The sequence below is a fragment of the Ambystoma mexicanum genome, chromosome 2q (genome assembly GCF_040938575.1).
Source record: "Ambystoma mexicanum isolate Mex_15411 chromosome 2q, UKY_AmexF1_1, whole genome shotgun sequence".
NCBI lineage: Eukaryota > Metazoa > Chordata > Amphibia > Caudata > Ambystomatidae > Ambystoma > Ambystoma mexicanum.
In genome coordinates this window covers 450,149,767-450,165,684 of record NC_090924.1, presented here as the reverse complement: position 1 = coordinate 450,165,684, position 15,918 = coordinate 450,149,767, and the positions used below count along the sequence as shown (strand labels likewise).

General features: G+C 40.0%; 1 protein-coding gene across 1 annotated transcript in view; it reads right to left on the bottom strand.

Annotated features, from left to right (window-relative positions):
- LOC138568759 (uncharacterized) overlaps positions 1 to 15,918 on the bottom strand; it is a 149,438-nt gene that overhangs the window by 99,879 nt on the left and 33,641 nt on the right. The window contains exons 25-35 of the mRNA XM_069646542.1: positions 15,609 to 15,699; positions 15,118 to 15,507; positions 14,905 to 15,031; positions 10,286 to 10,404; positions 8,116 to 8,312; positions 7,840 to 8,023; positions 6,831 to 6,996; positions 5,432 to 5,556; positions 5,027 to 5,335; positions 4,722 to 4,925; positions 4,501 to 4,626 (exon numbers count right to left, since the gene is read on the bottom strand). Coding sequence (XP_069502643.1) covers positions 4,501 to 4,626; positions 4,722 to 4,925; positions 5,027 to 5,335; positions 5,432 to 5,556; positions 6,831 to 6,996; positions 7,840 to 8,023; positions 8,116 to 8,312; positions 10,286 to 10,404; positions 14,905 to 15,031; positions 15,118 to 15,507; positions 15,609 to 15,699 — 2,038 coding nt within the window. The remainder of the gene's footprint in view (positions 1 to 4,500; positions 4,627 to 4,721; positions 4,926 to 5,026; positions 5,336 to 5,431; positions 5,557 to 6,830; positions 6,997 to 7,839; positions 8,024 to 8,115; positions 8,313 to 10,285; positions 10,405 to 14,904; positions 15,032 to 15,117; positions 15,508 to 15,608; positions 15,700 to 15,918) is intronic.

Sequence of the window (15,918 nt, the reverse complement as noted above, 5' to 3'; positions counted from 1 at the left end):
CTGACCTTTCATCCTTCCCGAGTGCACGCTGGTGTGAGAGTGGATGGGGAGTGTACCAGTTCTTCCTGACATTGTAAAGGAGGCCCTTACTGACTACAGTAGCAAGAGTCAATGGTGGAAATGGGCACGATTTCTCCGGATTCGGAATCCAGTAATAATTGTCTCCACAGATTTCGAACCCTGGGAAACAAAAAAGCCCTGCCCATGTGCCAACCCCATAATACACTACACCTGCAGTGACTAACTGTTCCCATTGCACTCCGAGCGTTAAAGAGCTATGGTCCGGCTTGTCTTTAACCTTTTTTTTTGATAACATATGCCCATTAAAGTGAAATTAACGCATGTAATTTTGAAAATGACTTTACATACAATATTGGTCCGTTTAAGTAATCGCTGGGTGAATGTGCTGAAAGAATACATGAACATTGTTACATGTAACAAAACGTTGTGCTGTTATTGAATTCACTACCCATCATTGCTAGATATCTGATTAAAACAAGTTCAAGCGAGTTTTCACTAAGTATGTACCAGGCATTTGTGTGTGTTGGCATATATTGTAAATATTTTAGGACAAAGCATAGAGGTTTTTCTTTGAAACATAAAATGGCCCGAATTGAATGAGGTATTTATTAGTCTAATTTACAACATTGAACTTAAAAATAAAAGAACAAATATTTATTTTAAGGCAATATTGTAATACTGTAGCCTTAGCAACATACTATGGTCCTGCAGGGTTGATGTGAAAACTGTACAGTGGAAGATAGGAAGTGTTGCGAAAACTCAAGGTTTTAAGTCCAGTAAACAGAAATTGAAAGGCAATTGGCCGAGAAATGCCTACTTCTTGGATGAATCCCTGCCACAATTGACAATAATAAACGTTCCTTGGAAAAACTAGACTTTATCCCATGATTGCCTCTTTTATGTTCTGCAGGTATATTCTTGAAATAATGACAGCAGGGTGTCTACAGGCAAAGAGTATATTTTAAAGCATTATAGCCCTCAGTACTAATCTGTACCAGCCGTACCATGCAGTAGCTTTGACAGAGAAGTGTGCTGCTGAGGTTGGGTGCTTGCAGAGGACTTAATGGTCTACTAAGTCGAATGCGGCCGACAGGTCTAATAATAGGAGAAGGGCATTGATTGTTGATTGAACTGGATAGCTAATGCAGGGAGCAAATTAATGATCCCAGAGAGTAACCTGGGTAATTATCACCTGTGAGATAGAGCACAGATATGACAAATCTCTCCTTGCCTAGCTTAAAACACCTCAATAGCAACATTAGGGCCGAGTAGGCACCACCTTCCAAATATGAGATGTTAGTGATGATATGTGATCATGTAGTCTTTTCTACATTTGACTTATCCTATGTCCATATTGAGATCATTTTAATTCTGCAGTTAAGACAATACATGGTATTTATATCACTAGAAGTACTATTCCTATTTGAAAGAATGCAATTTAAGCTACCCACAGAAGCAGAAGACTTCAAAGGTGTCATGGACAACGTTTTAAGGGCCCTTGAAGTCATAAGTACTACACACAAAATTAAAATACACAGCAATGTTCTGCCAAGACCATATTATAATATATGGAAATGCAATGGTTGAGCATGAATACATGCTTAGAGCTTTCCTTCAGCTGTCAAAGTCAATAGGGTTAATGGCCAAGAAGGAGAAATGTTATTTGAAAGCGTCTGTGACATCTCATGTAAAATCATGGAATAAAAAGGGCAGTCTGGATACTACTTCAAGCTAAGGATTTAGTTGAATGAACCTAGAGTCACTGCCCTCTTTTGGGGGAGTTTGCTGTTACCATGAAAAGTGCATGCAGCGAGTTATCTTTTGTTTTTAAAAGGTGTGAAATCAATATCAAGTGGCAAATGAGGAGGGTTTTAGTCGGTTGAGAAGAGGCTCTGCCAATGTACCCAAACTACATTTGTTCAGTGCATGAAACTAGCAATCATCACCACAATGCCATTACTTACACTTCTGGGGCAGTCCTCAGGTGGTTCTAAATTGAAGTGAACGTAATTTTCTCTTCACATATAGTCAAAGCATTTGAAGTAAATTACTGTACTAGATATATAAAGAAGTAATGGCTGGACCATCTCATGTTTAAGTAAATACTGTATATCTAAAGATTCACCAATAGTTTAATGTTAGATTTCAATCTTTGGTGTATTTCTTCATGAAAAAGGGAGAGGCAACATAGTTACCCATATGCCAGCATTTCAAACATCGCTGTGACAGAAGAATCGTAGGAAGAGGCCTAAATTATCCGCTGTCTGGAATGCAGTATGTTTAAAGTCGGGCTGCTCAATTACACATTGGATGCTGAATGGAATTCTTAGTGGGTTTTGACTTCAGAGTTAACTGTTGACAAATGGGCAGCGTTGAAGAGTACCAGAAGGTACCATCAACATCACAGTGAGAACAAATATTTCTTTACCACATCAACACCACAAGCATCGGAGCATAACTTAAACTAGAGCCGAGAATGTATAGTTATTGGGGGGTGTCCATCAAATAAGCACCTTCAGTGTGCTGTGTCGCAACAAAAATGTATATTGCCCATTGAGTAATGAGCCCTTTGAGAGTGCTGTGGTCAGTGCCAAAGATGTCTATAATCTGATTTAAGATAGCTATTGTCAACCATACCAATACAAGCACTGTCATCCCATTCATGAAGCATAGTTTCTCAGTGTATCCAAAGGGTACGCATACATATAAAATTGGATCCAACAGAGCAATCTTATTAGCTCTTGGTTACAGTATTAACTGTTAACACAGCGGCTTTACTGAAGGTTGCCAGATTGTACCTTCAACTTCTTTGCCGGAGCAATCACTGCTTTGTTAAACAAATATCAGTAGCTTAAAAGTAAAGCATAACCAATAGAAGAGTGCATACTGATTTTTGGTAGCCAAACATGCACAGTGATGTGGACAATGTTTTAATGGGTCGCTTTTTATGTGCAACCAGTAACACAAGTCAACACACAAATGGTGGTGTACCTCTCTTGCAAGTTCTAGGGATTCCTTGTATAAAAAAAGCACACGTCTTAAAGGACCTTTTTGGGTGCATAGCCTGTGCCAAGGTTTGCTTTCATATTTGACAATAATTACTCCAAATGGCCCTGGGTGCCTTTTGTGAACCATGCCTATGTAAGCACTGTTGTCAAATACATGAAACGTAATGATAGATGAGTTGGAATTTCCTTCAAAGATATCTGCTTAACTTCATAGAGAAAGAGAAAGTGATTTCTGGAAAAACACTGCATTCAGCTCATAGTAACCACCCAAATCCAAAGGATTTGCAGAAGGAATTAACTGCTTTGTGTTCAAGTCGTACATTCTTTAGAGATCTGCTGTATATGCAATATCTTTGCCACATTGAACATAACTTTCTGACCCAACCATAATGACTCAATTTAAGGTACTTTGACAGACACTTCTGCATGAAACTGTTAGGATATACTGATAGGTCAAGCTCTGGAAGACCTGATCACCCAGAGATCACACAGAACATAAAATGTTTCCATGAAAAAGACATACAATATCAGCTACTCATGAACCACAAAGAGTGACTGATTTAAAGAGTTCCATTATTTTTATACAATGGAAAGATCTGCAACATCAGCAAGCTTCTAAGTGGGAAAGATATTAACATTTTAGCAGGCAGTTGCAAAGGAAAAATAAAGAGGTTCAAAGATGAAGAAGCAATAATGCCTGAAGACTGGTTCTATACCTCTAGGCCGTGCACAAAAGGCTGCACACGCAATTGCAGCACAAAGGATCGCAATCCCTCCGGTGTAACGTTTTGTGCGCAGTCCTCTCCACTTCCTTGTCGGGGGTTACACCCCTGAACTCCCGGCTGCTATGGGGCACCTTCCATCCCTTCACCTGCTCCTGCCTCCTCCCCCACATACTTCCTCTGAGCTCTGGCCTCCAGCTGCTGAGTTCCAGGTCCTACAGCGCTCTGCAGAGTGCGTACCGGGAAGCCCTGGGCACAGCACGGCACCTTTTGTGACCCGGACACCCGCGTACATGCTCTGCAGACTTGAAGCGTGAAGACTAGACTTTTGCAAGTAGGGAATGGTGTGGGTGTTAAAGAACATGGAGAGGAATGTTTTGAACTTGAATGCTGAATGGGTATTCTAAAGAACAGTCATTACTGGCCTGAAAAAGTAGGGCAAGTGTTACATAGAAACACCACTAAATAAAGAGTAGCATAAGTGTTCCAAGAATCATAGCCTAAATCGTTTTTGTTGGATATTTTTTAACACAATGGCAGGGCAAAGTTGTGTTATAGTCATGATTGGTTACATTTTGGAGTAAGAAAGTCTGGATGAATTAAGCAGATTGGATGTAGTAATGTGATAAATTAAATTTAGAACTGGGTTAAAGCAGCAGTTGCTATAGGAAGAAGAAACAATTGATCTATGAAAGGAAACATGTACTTTATAGTTGTTTATCTACTTCTACAAACTAGAATATACTTACATCCGTGATGGCCTTCTTGGCTTTCTCTTCAGCATTCCTGGCTTCTTGGATTGCTTCCTCCACTTCACCTTGGAGTTGGGAGCTGTCACTCTCAAGCTTCTTCTTGGTGTTGATAAGACTGGTGTTCTTTTAAAATGAAATGATTTAATTTTAATATCTGTAATAAACTGATATTTTTCCTTTTTTAACCATGGCCATTGTGCTAAAAAAAAGAACTTTACCTGAGAATGCAGAAGCTGTAGACGTTCACTTGCATCAAGAAGTTCATGCTCTGCAACTTTATGTGATCTTTCTGTCTGTTCAAGGGCGGCCCTCATTTCTTCAAGTTCAGCCTGCTGCAAATTGTTTCTTCTTTCGATGACAGCCACCTGTTCTTTTAAGTCATCTTGTCCTCGAGTAGCATCATCAAGATGAAGTTGGGCATCCTTTTCAGAAAAGAGAAAAGCTTGTAAGAGTATAGTGTCTTGCAACTAAAAAAATGGGTGATATGTAGAAGTTCACTATAAGATAGTTTGGATAACAGTACCTTGAGTTGCCCTTGCACATTTTTAAGGTGCTTCTGTGCTTCTGCAGCTTGGCGGTTGGCATGGCTGAGTTGAATCTCTATTTCATTTAGATCTCCTTCCATTTTCTTCTTCAGCCTCAGAGCATCATTCCTGCTCCTGATTTCAGAATCTAATGTACCTTGAAGTGAATCCACAGCTCTCTGGTTGTTCCTCTTCAGCTGTTCAATTTCCTCATCTTTTTCTGCAATTTTTCTGTCTACCTCAGACTTGACTTGGTTCAGCTCCAGCTGGATGCGCAGGATCTTCGCTTCTTCATGTTCTAGTGATCCCTTTTATGAAACATTAATACGTTATTTATAGACAAACTAAAAAGAATCATTATTTATGATTTGCTATGCTTTTGAGAAAGTGTTTTCTTAACATACTTCAGCTTCCTCCAATGCAGCTTGGAATTCACCCTTTTCTTGTTCAATCTGTTTTTTTGCTTTTTCCAACTCATGAATAGACTTTCCTGTTTCGCCAATCTGTTCTGTAAGATCTGAGATCTCCTCTGTATGTGAAAAATATATAAATAGTAAGGAAGTTATCTGCAATAATGTAATTGTCTGGAGTTTAATTTCATAATACGTGCACCTGAAAAATAGAATCTGCATTTCAAGACCCGGTTAAAATGGATTAAGTGTTGCTTTACATTGGTAAATCCATCATCATGTCAAGTAGTGTCCTTGTTGTAGATCATCCATACAATATAATTCAAAGTGGAAAGAAGAGATTTCTAATATCTAAAGCAATGCTACACAGAAACATATTTGAAGGTGAAGGGTGACTCACTAAATGAATGACAGCAAAAGCATGCACAATGAATCCAGCATTAATATAATATTAAAACACACTGATTATCGTGTATATGTTATGTTATGTTATAATATTGTGCATTTGTATAGTGCCTTATATACCATTGGTATGATCTCAAAGCGCTGTGGGTCGAACGCCCTGGGGAATCTGTATTTAACATGATATAGACTTTTAATAATGATGTAGTTTAAGGAAGCTGAATTTCATTGTAAATGTGTTTTGATACTTTTATGGCTAACTAGCCAAAATAAAGTAAGTTGATGATAATAGTTGCGCTCCAATTAATTGAAACTGTTTCAAGTAAGTTTACAAATGAATTTTTAGGGTTTTGTATTGCTTCTTTGAACTGCTCTGTCCATCTTTTTAATTAATTATTGTTTAATTAACACTTTTCATTAAACAAATGTCTACAGGAATGATTTTCACAAAAACGAGAGTAACACATTGTTTAACAAATCTGTACGGAATGATGTAATCTCAATAACATGTTTTATGTAACAGAAAATGGATTTCCTGAAAACATTTGATCAGCTCTTTTTAAAATGAAATAATTTTGATGTGTCACAATTGGGTTGGACGTTGATGTTTGGTAAATTCTAACATCTTACACATCAGTGTGATAATGATTGATTTATTTCCTTTTTGACCAAATTAATCATTACATATGCCTTAAAAAAGTGGTAGAATTGTTTGCCAAAAATGTGTTGGCAATATTTCTTGATAAAATGTATTCATTAACCAATGATTAATGATAAAGAAGGAAAATAATGTGCAGGAAAGGAGTAAAGGCGTTAAAAAAAACTGCAGAAAAAAATGTGTGTTATTTGTAATCATACTGAAAACATTTTCAATTCATTGTGTACAGCATGGAACTATTATAATGACATTGAATTAATTTCACATGATCATTCTGTAGAGCATGTTTAAACATCAATACATGAAGCCAAACTTGTTTCGGTAAAAACTTACGTTGCAGGTTCTTGTTTTCACGTTTCAAAGTTTCAAGATGGTCCAGTGACTCCTCATATGCATTCTTCATCTTGAAGATCTCAGTGCTCAAGGAACGGGCATCCTTCTGTGCTGCATCTAGCTCAGCTTGAGCTTCCTCATACTTTTGTTTCCATTCTGCCAGGACCTGTTAAGAAGCAATAATTTAATGAGTTTAACTGTGCAAATACTGAGCCTCAATCCTCACCTGTTCTCGGCTAAACCCGCTTCTGATATTTTAAAGGTGTGCTGCCAAACCTGAACACCATTTTTAGTGAATAAATAACTACATTATTAATTGCGTATTTGCTGTTGGGTTGTTATCATATGTTACTCAAGCCTGGTATCTTTAAAAATATATCAAACTATTAACACCTAATGTCTTTGCGCTGTATAGGTGCATGCTTTTAATACTGTAAGTGGCATAGAAAAACAAAAATCTTTTCTTTTGTGTGCTTAAAGTGGAATGAGTAGCAGGAAGGATTTATTGATATATAGCGCACACACACCACATATTGGGTCTGATTTACAAAGGGGCTTTCAATGGAATTTTGCCATTGAAAAATGCTTTTGTAAATCAGGCCCCCTGTATTGTTTCCCTACTCATTGGTGCTCATTTCACAAGAGTTCAGGGCTAAGCCATCCTTGTGTGCACTCGAATCTGTGACCTACAAGTGCACACAGATGTCTACGGCATCTCTCTCACCCAACTGCAGTGGCATACCAGAACAGGTGCTATCAAGCTGCCAAAACACAGCACACAACTTCCCTAAACATGGCCTTGGTTTTCTCTTTAAGAACAAGTTCAAATGTGAAATCAGTGCAAAGATTTGTAGCTCAAACCTACTCAAATTTTGAAGAATGTAACTTGTTCGAAGACGTCGAAATTCGGGAGATTTGTGTTAGTTACTTAGCACCAAATAGGTGAAAAACTAAAAACGTAGATGCAATATTGTTAAAGTCTTTGATTCAAAGTGTTTTCCAAGTTTACCTTATCAAAGTTCCTCTGCTTTTTGTCAAGGGATGCAGCAGCACTGTTGGCTCGTTCAACATCAATCATGAGGTCCTCCACTTCAGCTTGTAGCCTCTGCTTGGTCTTTTCCAGTGAAGCACACTTGGAATTGACAGCCTCCACCTGTTCTTCAGCATCCTGCAGTCTTTGAGCAAGCTTTTTCCTGTTATTATTGAACAAATATTGAATCTAATTATTTTCATACATCTACAATTAAATCAGCAGTGTTCATATCATTTATTGAGCATGACGTACTTGGCCTCTTCCAGTTCCTCGGTGCGCTGAATGGCATCTGTTTCATACTTGGTCCTCCATTGAGCAACTTCCCCATTGGCTTTGGACATAGCACGCTGGAGCTCTGCCTTGGCTTCCTGTTCCTCCTCATATTGCTCACGGAGCAAATCACAATCATGTCGGGCAGATTGCAAGGCATGTGCCAGCGCATTCTTGGCCTGTACGCAGAATGTGACATAGATCAACCAGATGCATGTTCACACTCTATGTAATATTATAACTCATATTTATATATACCACACATGCTTGGCAGAATATCGAGAATATTGGTAAATTATACAAGCATTTATCCTAAGTTTAACATTTATACATATTAAAGTTAAAAAAAGTATATCATATATATATATATATATATAGAGAGAGAGATATATAGATATCTTTAGAGATGTAATCATTAAATTGATATTAAAATGGCATTTTGCACAACTAAACAATAACATTCTTCATTCATTTTAAAGTATGTCAGTAGATGACTGACAAAATAGTACAAACTTATATGACTTACAGACTTTCTACAAAATAAGAACACATGCTAATGACACAAAGATATCCAAGCAATTCATGAAATGATGAACAGAGAACTACATAGTATAAGACTTACAAAACATTAAAATGACAACACACAACCAGTGCTTCAACAGTTTCTTCTTGTTATCTATTTCAATAACTTTTGGATACTATCTATTTAATCAGACTGAGCACGAGTTAATTTACATTTGTTTTGAACCTCCTATGTATCACAATCATGATCAGGCTGCCATTTATTGAACGTATACTCACTAGACCCTTCTCAGTGCATTCTTTTGTAGAGAAGGTCCCAACTCCTTTCATCCTAGAGTTCCCATTGCTTTTAGAAAAAACAGGCCATCCTCAGAAAGATCTCTTTTTACAAATGTTGCAAATAAAGGATGTCTGTGTCCAAATCAACTGCCATCACTTCTTGTCCCAACTTGCAGGAGGGTGATATCATTTTGAAAACTGCATAATTACTCTTAGTTTCCAATTTGGCGCTGCATACATGTATAGTAGGGTCTTCATTTTAATTCTTAAGGTCCAATGTAAATGCTTCTGAATTTGCATCACAGGTTTGCTTACTGGCCAGGGGTTAATCCCCGGTTGATCCGCAGACCACTGCTGTGCTGTTGTAGTGAATTCAGCAGTCATGAAAAAACTAGAATAGTGCCAACTGGTAGAATATTGTAAGTTTAAAAGTGCATCTCCTCTTTAAATGACACCTTGTTAAACAGGTGTTTTGGTATTTTTTGTAATAGTGATACAAGTTACAATCCTTGTTAAAGTAATGGAATATTTTGTTAAGCTAAATTTAAAGCACCTGTTGTTCTAGGTCTTGTTTTACGAATTTGTACACATTTGTATACATTCAGACTCAGTTATGTGTTCATTGACTTTAGTAATTTTAAATTCAATTTCAGTGGAGAAGTAGAAACAGATTGCAAAGGACACTTAATAGTTTGATTATTTGTAGCATGCTTACTAAAGGTTTTGGGCCCTTCCCTTCTATGAATCCTTAAAAGATTTTGAGACCCAGTGCCTGATTTACAAAGCGTTTGCCAATGGGATTGCGCCTTTGTAAATCAAGAAGCTCTGCCTTTAGAATCTTGAAGAGCTATCAAAACTCTTAATTTTATTTTTATTGTTATATTTTTGTATTTTAACAAATTGTTCCGTGTCCAAATGACTTTCCAAAGCAATACTAACTACATCGCCTACAAAGCACTGTCCCAATAACATGTAATATGATCGTTTTTCCAAGTCTATTTTATAGTTTATAATGAATGGGGCTTCACGATGATCTATACTGCATTAAACCAAGTCGCTTTTTATGTATGAATGGCTTGGAATACATTGCTTGTATAGTTCAACTGCTTTTAGGGTCCCAAGATTGTGCAGTCTAACACAAAGGTGCCTTTTTGGATATGTTTTTATTGCTGTTGAATATTCTTTATTGAAGTGTTCTCACTAAATTAAGATGGAAATATTTACGCTGCAGTGTTGTATGTCAGGCTTTGAACCCATCCTTTAAAATGTATAGTCCAAACCTTGCTTGTATTATATGTGCATTCATACACTCACTGCATAAGATAAAGCCAAAAACAGTCATTCATTTTACCTTTGTTTCCTCTTCAAGCTGCCTCTTTAGTTCCTCTGTCTGCTGAGTAAAAGCTTGTTTTCCTCTAGTCAATTGCGAAATTAGAGATTCTTTTTCTTCCACCTGACGCGAGAGCTCACCTTATAGGAAAATATGTGTATGTTAAGTAATTTTGGTATATTTTCCGAAATGTGGACATTCTACTTGAGTGCATCAATGAAAGCTGTTAGTGTGATATCACATTATTTTAACATATAAACTTGTTTTAACATTGACTAAACGTAATACTTTAAAAAAAATAAATCTGATTTAGTATTGTAATGAAAATCAGGTTTTACCTCACCCGGATTTGGGAATCTTTTCATGTAACAGCATTTTCCATCTTTGTTCCTCCATTTTTAATGTGTTTTATTGCCCTTCCTATGCTGCACCACCCACCTCTGATGTTGATGACAAAACATGATGATTTCTTTACATTTCCAGCTCTATGGTCCTAGAACCGTCTTGCTCCCTTTGCCTGTCATCTCTATAAGTATTTTTTTTTTAATTTCTTTTATTAATTTTATGCAAACAAAACAACAAAAACCAAACAAGCAGCATAATCATAATAGATCCACTACACATCAAATTATCTTAATCACTGCTCCCACTACCCCTCCCGCCCCCCGTGAGCCTATTTGTCAATCTCATTCAATGTTTGGCACATGCTGCTGGGTTTCGTTCTCTTCGGAGTCAGTTGGATCTGATATTACTCCAAACAATTCTGCTATTAGCGTTTTCCAAGCCAACAGGGTGCCCGCCTCCTCCTCATCAGCCCGGCTAATCGCTTCTTGCCATGCCACTGTTTCAGCCTCCGCCCATTTCTGCAAGTCCTTCCACCATACATCCACCCTGGGTTTGTGGCATTTCTTCCACCCCATGGCGATCCTACGTTTCGCAAGCACATACGCCAGATTTCTCAGTTTCTCAATATGCTTAAGTTTCCGTGGCCTAGGAAACCCGCCCAGTAAGCAGGCCCAGGCTGTATCTGTGACAAGAGTAACCCCTTTATCAGCCAGTTTCTGCGCCACTTCTCCCCAAAAACACCTTATGATCGGGCACGACCAAAACATATGTGTCATGTCAGCGTTCTCCAGGTTACATTTAGGACACACTTGTCTTCCAGCGTTTCGGAACTTAGATATCCTCAAAGGGGTCATGTATGCCCTGTGCATTACATACAGCTGTATTTGTTTTAATCTGGCATTTCTAGACACTTTTTGTGGTAGCCCAGGGCATGCTCCCACACCACATCCTCTATCGGGGCCCCCACTTCGGCCTCCCAGTCCAGTCTGAGATGTGTCAAATCTTTCCCCGCCTTAGCCATCACCATCTCATACAGTCCTGAGATCTCATGCCCTCCTTCGGATATATCGTATATTGCTCCCAAAACTGCATCTGGTTCTTCTATCAAAACTGTCTCTGGCCAGGTGTTCTTAATCATCTGCACCAACCTAATGTACGTGACATATTGGCCCGTGTGTAGCCCCGCCTCTTCGTTGAGTTCTATGAACTCCTTAATGGATCCCTCTTGCCAAACATCGCCTAGCGTTGCCAGCCCCACTGATTCCCAGTAGGTTCTAACAATCACTCTCAGTTGATTATCCCCTCCTGTCAAAGCAACCAGAGGTATCTGCGGGAGGCACGGGCATGGGACTTCCATCAAACGACAAGCCCTACGCCAAATTTTCCATCCAAGCCTCAACATCGCAGGACGCCCCCTCATTTCGGTTTCAGACAGCCAAATCATCTCTTTCAAATAAAACGGGGCGCAGTCCTGTCCAAGCACCCTGTGCTCAGGGGTCACTTCATCAGAAAGCCACTTAGCCACATATTGTAACTGTCCCGCTAAATAATAAGCCTCAAAATGAGGCAGTCTAATACCTCCTTTTTCATAAAAGTTCTGCAGTTTCCAAAACGCCACTCTATTTCGGGTACCATGCCACAGGAAATCCCTACACATGCTGTTCAATTTACTGAAAAACTTCTTAGGTATTATGTATGGGATATTACTAAAGTAATGCAGGAGCCTGGGCAGAACTACCATCTTAAGTATAGCCCCCCGCCCCATCATCGCGAAGGGCAATCTTGCCCAGAACTGCATGCTGTTCCTAATTTTCTCGACGGCTACTTCCGTGTTATGTCTGTGTTCTTCTTCCACCGTGTGATATACCTCTACGCCCAAGTAACGAAAAGAGCTAGTTGCCCATGGTACCTGTAGCACCAGTAGTCTATCTACAGGGGTCCCCTTATAGCCACCTAGCGGGAATATGACAGACTTTTGGGGGTTCACCGATATGCCCAACAACTCTGCATACCTTTCCATCACTTCAAGTATGTATAAGAGATTTTCTTCTGGGTATTGCAAGTACAGTAACGAATCATCTGCGTACAAGGATATCAAGTGTCGTTCCCCTCCTACCTCAATGCCTATCGCATCATACTGTGCCCTAAGGCATATTGCCAGAGGCTCCAGGGCTAAGATGTAAAGCATCGGGGACCAGGGGCACCCTTGTCTGGTGCCTCTACCAAGTTGCCATCTCTCGGATATCACCGCTCCAGTTCAGACCCTGGCAAGTGGCTCACTATATAACATCCTAGCCCACCTGATGTAGCCCGGCCCCATTCCATACCCTTCCAAAGCAGCCAATAGCCATGACCACTTGACCGAATCAAAAGCTTTAACTGCATCTAGAGACATTATCGCCACCTCACCCTCGTTCTTACTACCCCAGTCAACCACCCGGTGAAGTCGCCTATGGTTGTGTGTTATGTTCCTGTTTGGGACATAACCCGTTTGATCAGGATGTATGAGTCTACCAATCACTTTCTGCAATCGATTCGCTAGGACAGCCGTGAGAATCTTGCTGTCTTGATTTAGCATCGACAAAGGCCTGTAGGAATCACATCTATGCTCTGGCTTATTGGGCTTGGGCAGCGGTATTATGATCGCCTCTCTGAGTGACTCAGGCAACCGTCCTATCTCAAACGCTTCATTAAGCATGTCTAGCATTGGGGGAAGGATTTCCTCTCTGTATACTTTATAGAATTCGCTGGGGAACCCATCTGCTCCTGGGGTCTTACAGGTAGGCAACTGCTTCACAACCTCCTCTAACTCCTCCAACGTGATTGGCTCATCTAACTCCTCCCTCTCTTCTTCACTTTTCTTGGGCAGCCCTATGTCTTCTAACGTTTCAATTATCTTGCGTTGGTCACCCATCTCATCATCTCCGTACAGCACTCTGTAATATTCCACAAATTCTTTGTTAACCCCCTCTTGCGTGGTCACCTCATCCCCGTCCTCCCTAATGATGGTCCTAATCGGAGGCCTAGGGGTCTCGCTTTTGTATAGCCAGGCCAAAAGGCGGCCTGTCTTATCTCCCCCCGCGTGCTGCCTCTCAACATATTTCCTATAATTGAGATTGCAGAGTCTTTCCCAATGCCCTGCACATTGTTGCTGTAGTTGGAGTACCAGCTCTGGGTCTACGTCACCGCTCTTCAATGCTGTTTCTAGCTCAGTTTCGGTCCTCTGCAGGTCAGCCAAGACCCCACCCTGTAACCCTCTTGACTTAGCAATAGCTGCCCCCCGCATCACCCCTTTAAAAGCTTTGCATAACGTGCCAGCGGAATCAACACTCCCAGTATTCTCTATTCTCCTCAAAGAAATTAGTAATCTCTTCCCTTATATCTTCTCTAAAGACCGGATCTTTAAGCGCCTCCGCTCGGAGGCGCCATGTAGGGATCTTCGCCCTCGGGGGGCAATATTGCCATCCGAGGATCAGGGGCGAGTGATCCGAGAGGACCCTAGCCTTATATTCGATTTGGGTAATCTCAGACATCACATCTGCTGTAGCAAAGACGTAATCGAGCCTAGTGTGCAGTTGATGCGGGGTTGAATAGTGCGAATATTGCCTCTCAGTGGGATGTTTCATCCTCCACGCATCTGTAAAGCCAAAATCAGTTAGCAGTGTCTGCAACGCTCTCGCCGCTGGGCTAGGCTTACCCACCCCGCCATCAGATCTGTCCACCACAGGATCCAACACACAATTAAAGTCCCCACCCCAGTCACTGCGCTCCCTATACACATACTAAGATTGGTACACAGGGCTCTAAAGTATGCTGCTGTGTTTTGGTTGGGGGCATACGTATTTACTATGCATACCTCCCTGCTCTCCACCAGCCCTCTCAATATAGCCATCCTTCCATCAGTTTCAACTACCTCTTGTGTCGATTTGAACGGGACATGCAGTGCCATGTCATCTCTATATGTTATCTTTCCAGTTTGACTGCAAGCTCACTTTCATCATACAGTGCGTGCCTATTTTTCAACTTTTATCCTGCCACTTATTTACTCATCAACGTTATTGCCAATTTAATGCAACCTTGTTTTATCTTTCAAAAAATAACTAGGTGAAAAGACACTATATACATTTAACAACTGTTTCTACTGGATGGAAAATAAAGGATTATGTGATACGTTCCGTTATGTTTAAGGCAAAGATAGGATTGTTTCTGAAATAGTGCCATAGATTGTAACAGAATTTTGCCAATCATGCATATGTACAGTTTGTCATTTAAAACATTTGAAGAAAAAGATTTACCGTTTTCAGTCTGGAAGCGGGCCTTCTGTGTGCTGAGATCATTTATAAGTCGCTGATGTTCTTCATCCTTTGATTTAACCTCACTGAGTTGGTCTTCCAGTAAGCGGCTCAACTTTTCCAGGTTAGACTTTAAGGTAAGGGTGACAGCATAAGCTTGAGAATAAACAGGAGAAATACGATTTCTGATGAGTACAACATTTTGCATTCCCTTACCTTTGATTTTGAAACATTCTCCATATTGCTGGCGAGATCATCTATTTCCATCTTGAATTCGCTCTTCTCTTTCTCCAGCTTCTGTTTGACCCGCTGCAGGTTATCAATCTGTTCCCCAAGTTCTGCGACGCTGTCGGCATGCTTCTTACGCAGGGCGGCAGCGGTAGCTTCATGATGCAGAGTGGACTCTTCCAGGTCTCGTCTCAGTTTCTGAAACTCTGCTTCACGCTTCTTGTTCATTTCAATCTGAGCTGAGGTGGCTCCACCAGCTTCTTCCAGCCTTTCACTTATTTCTTCCAGTTCCCTGGAGAGATCGGACCTCTGCTTCTCAACCTTTGCCCGAGCTGCACGCTCTGCTTCGATTTCCTCCTCCAGCTCTTCAATGCGAGCCTACAAGATTAATTTCTGTAAATGTTAATTTTAAATTCTAACTTTATGATGCGTTATTAATGCAGAAGTTCAAGTTGAAAACCAGATACTCAAATTGTTACCTGAAGCTCTTTGATTTTCTTCTGTAGCTGAGCCCCCAGAGACTGCTCGTCTTCAATTTTGCTGTGCACTTGACTCAATTCAAAGTCTTTCCTAAATGTTTTTAAAATTTGTTTTAGAATGATAGTGATACTGCAACAATTGTAAATCGCTCTGAGAAAATAGGTCAACTAGCTTAGTGGTCAGGACTTTTGGTTATGACTGTGTTGTACAGAAAAGAAGAGTCGTTTCCAAATGAAACAATTATATGTGTCTAATGTTTTAAAAAGGAGCACACTAGCCTTAAAAGGTTTCATAAATGATGATGCTTAC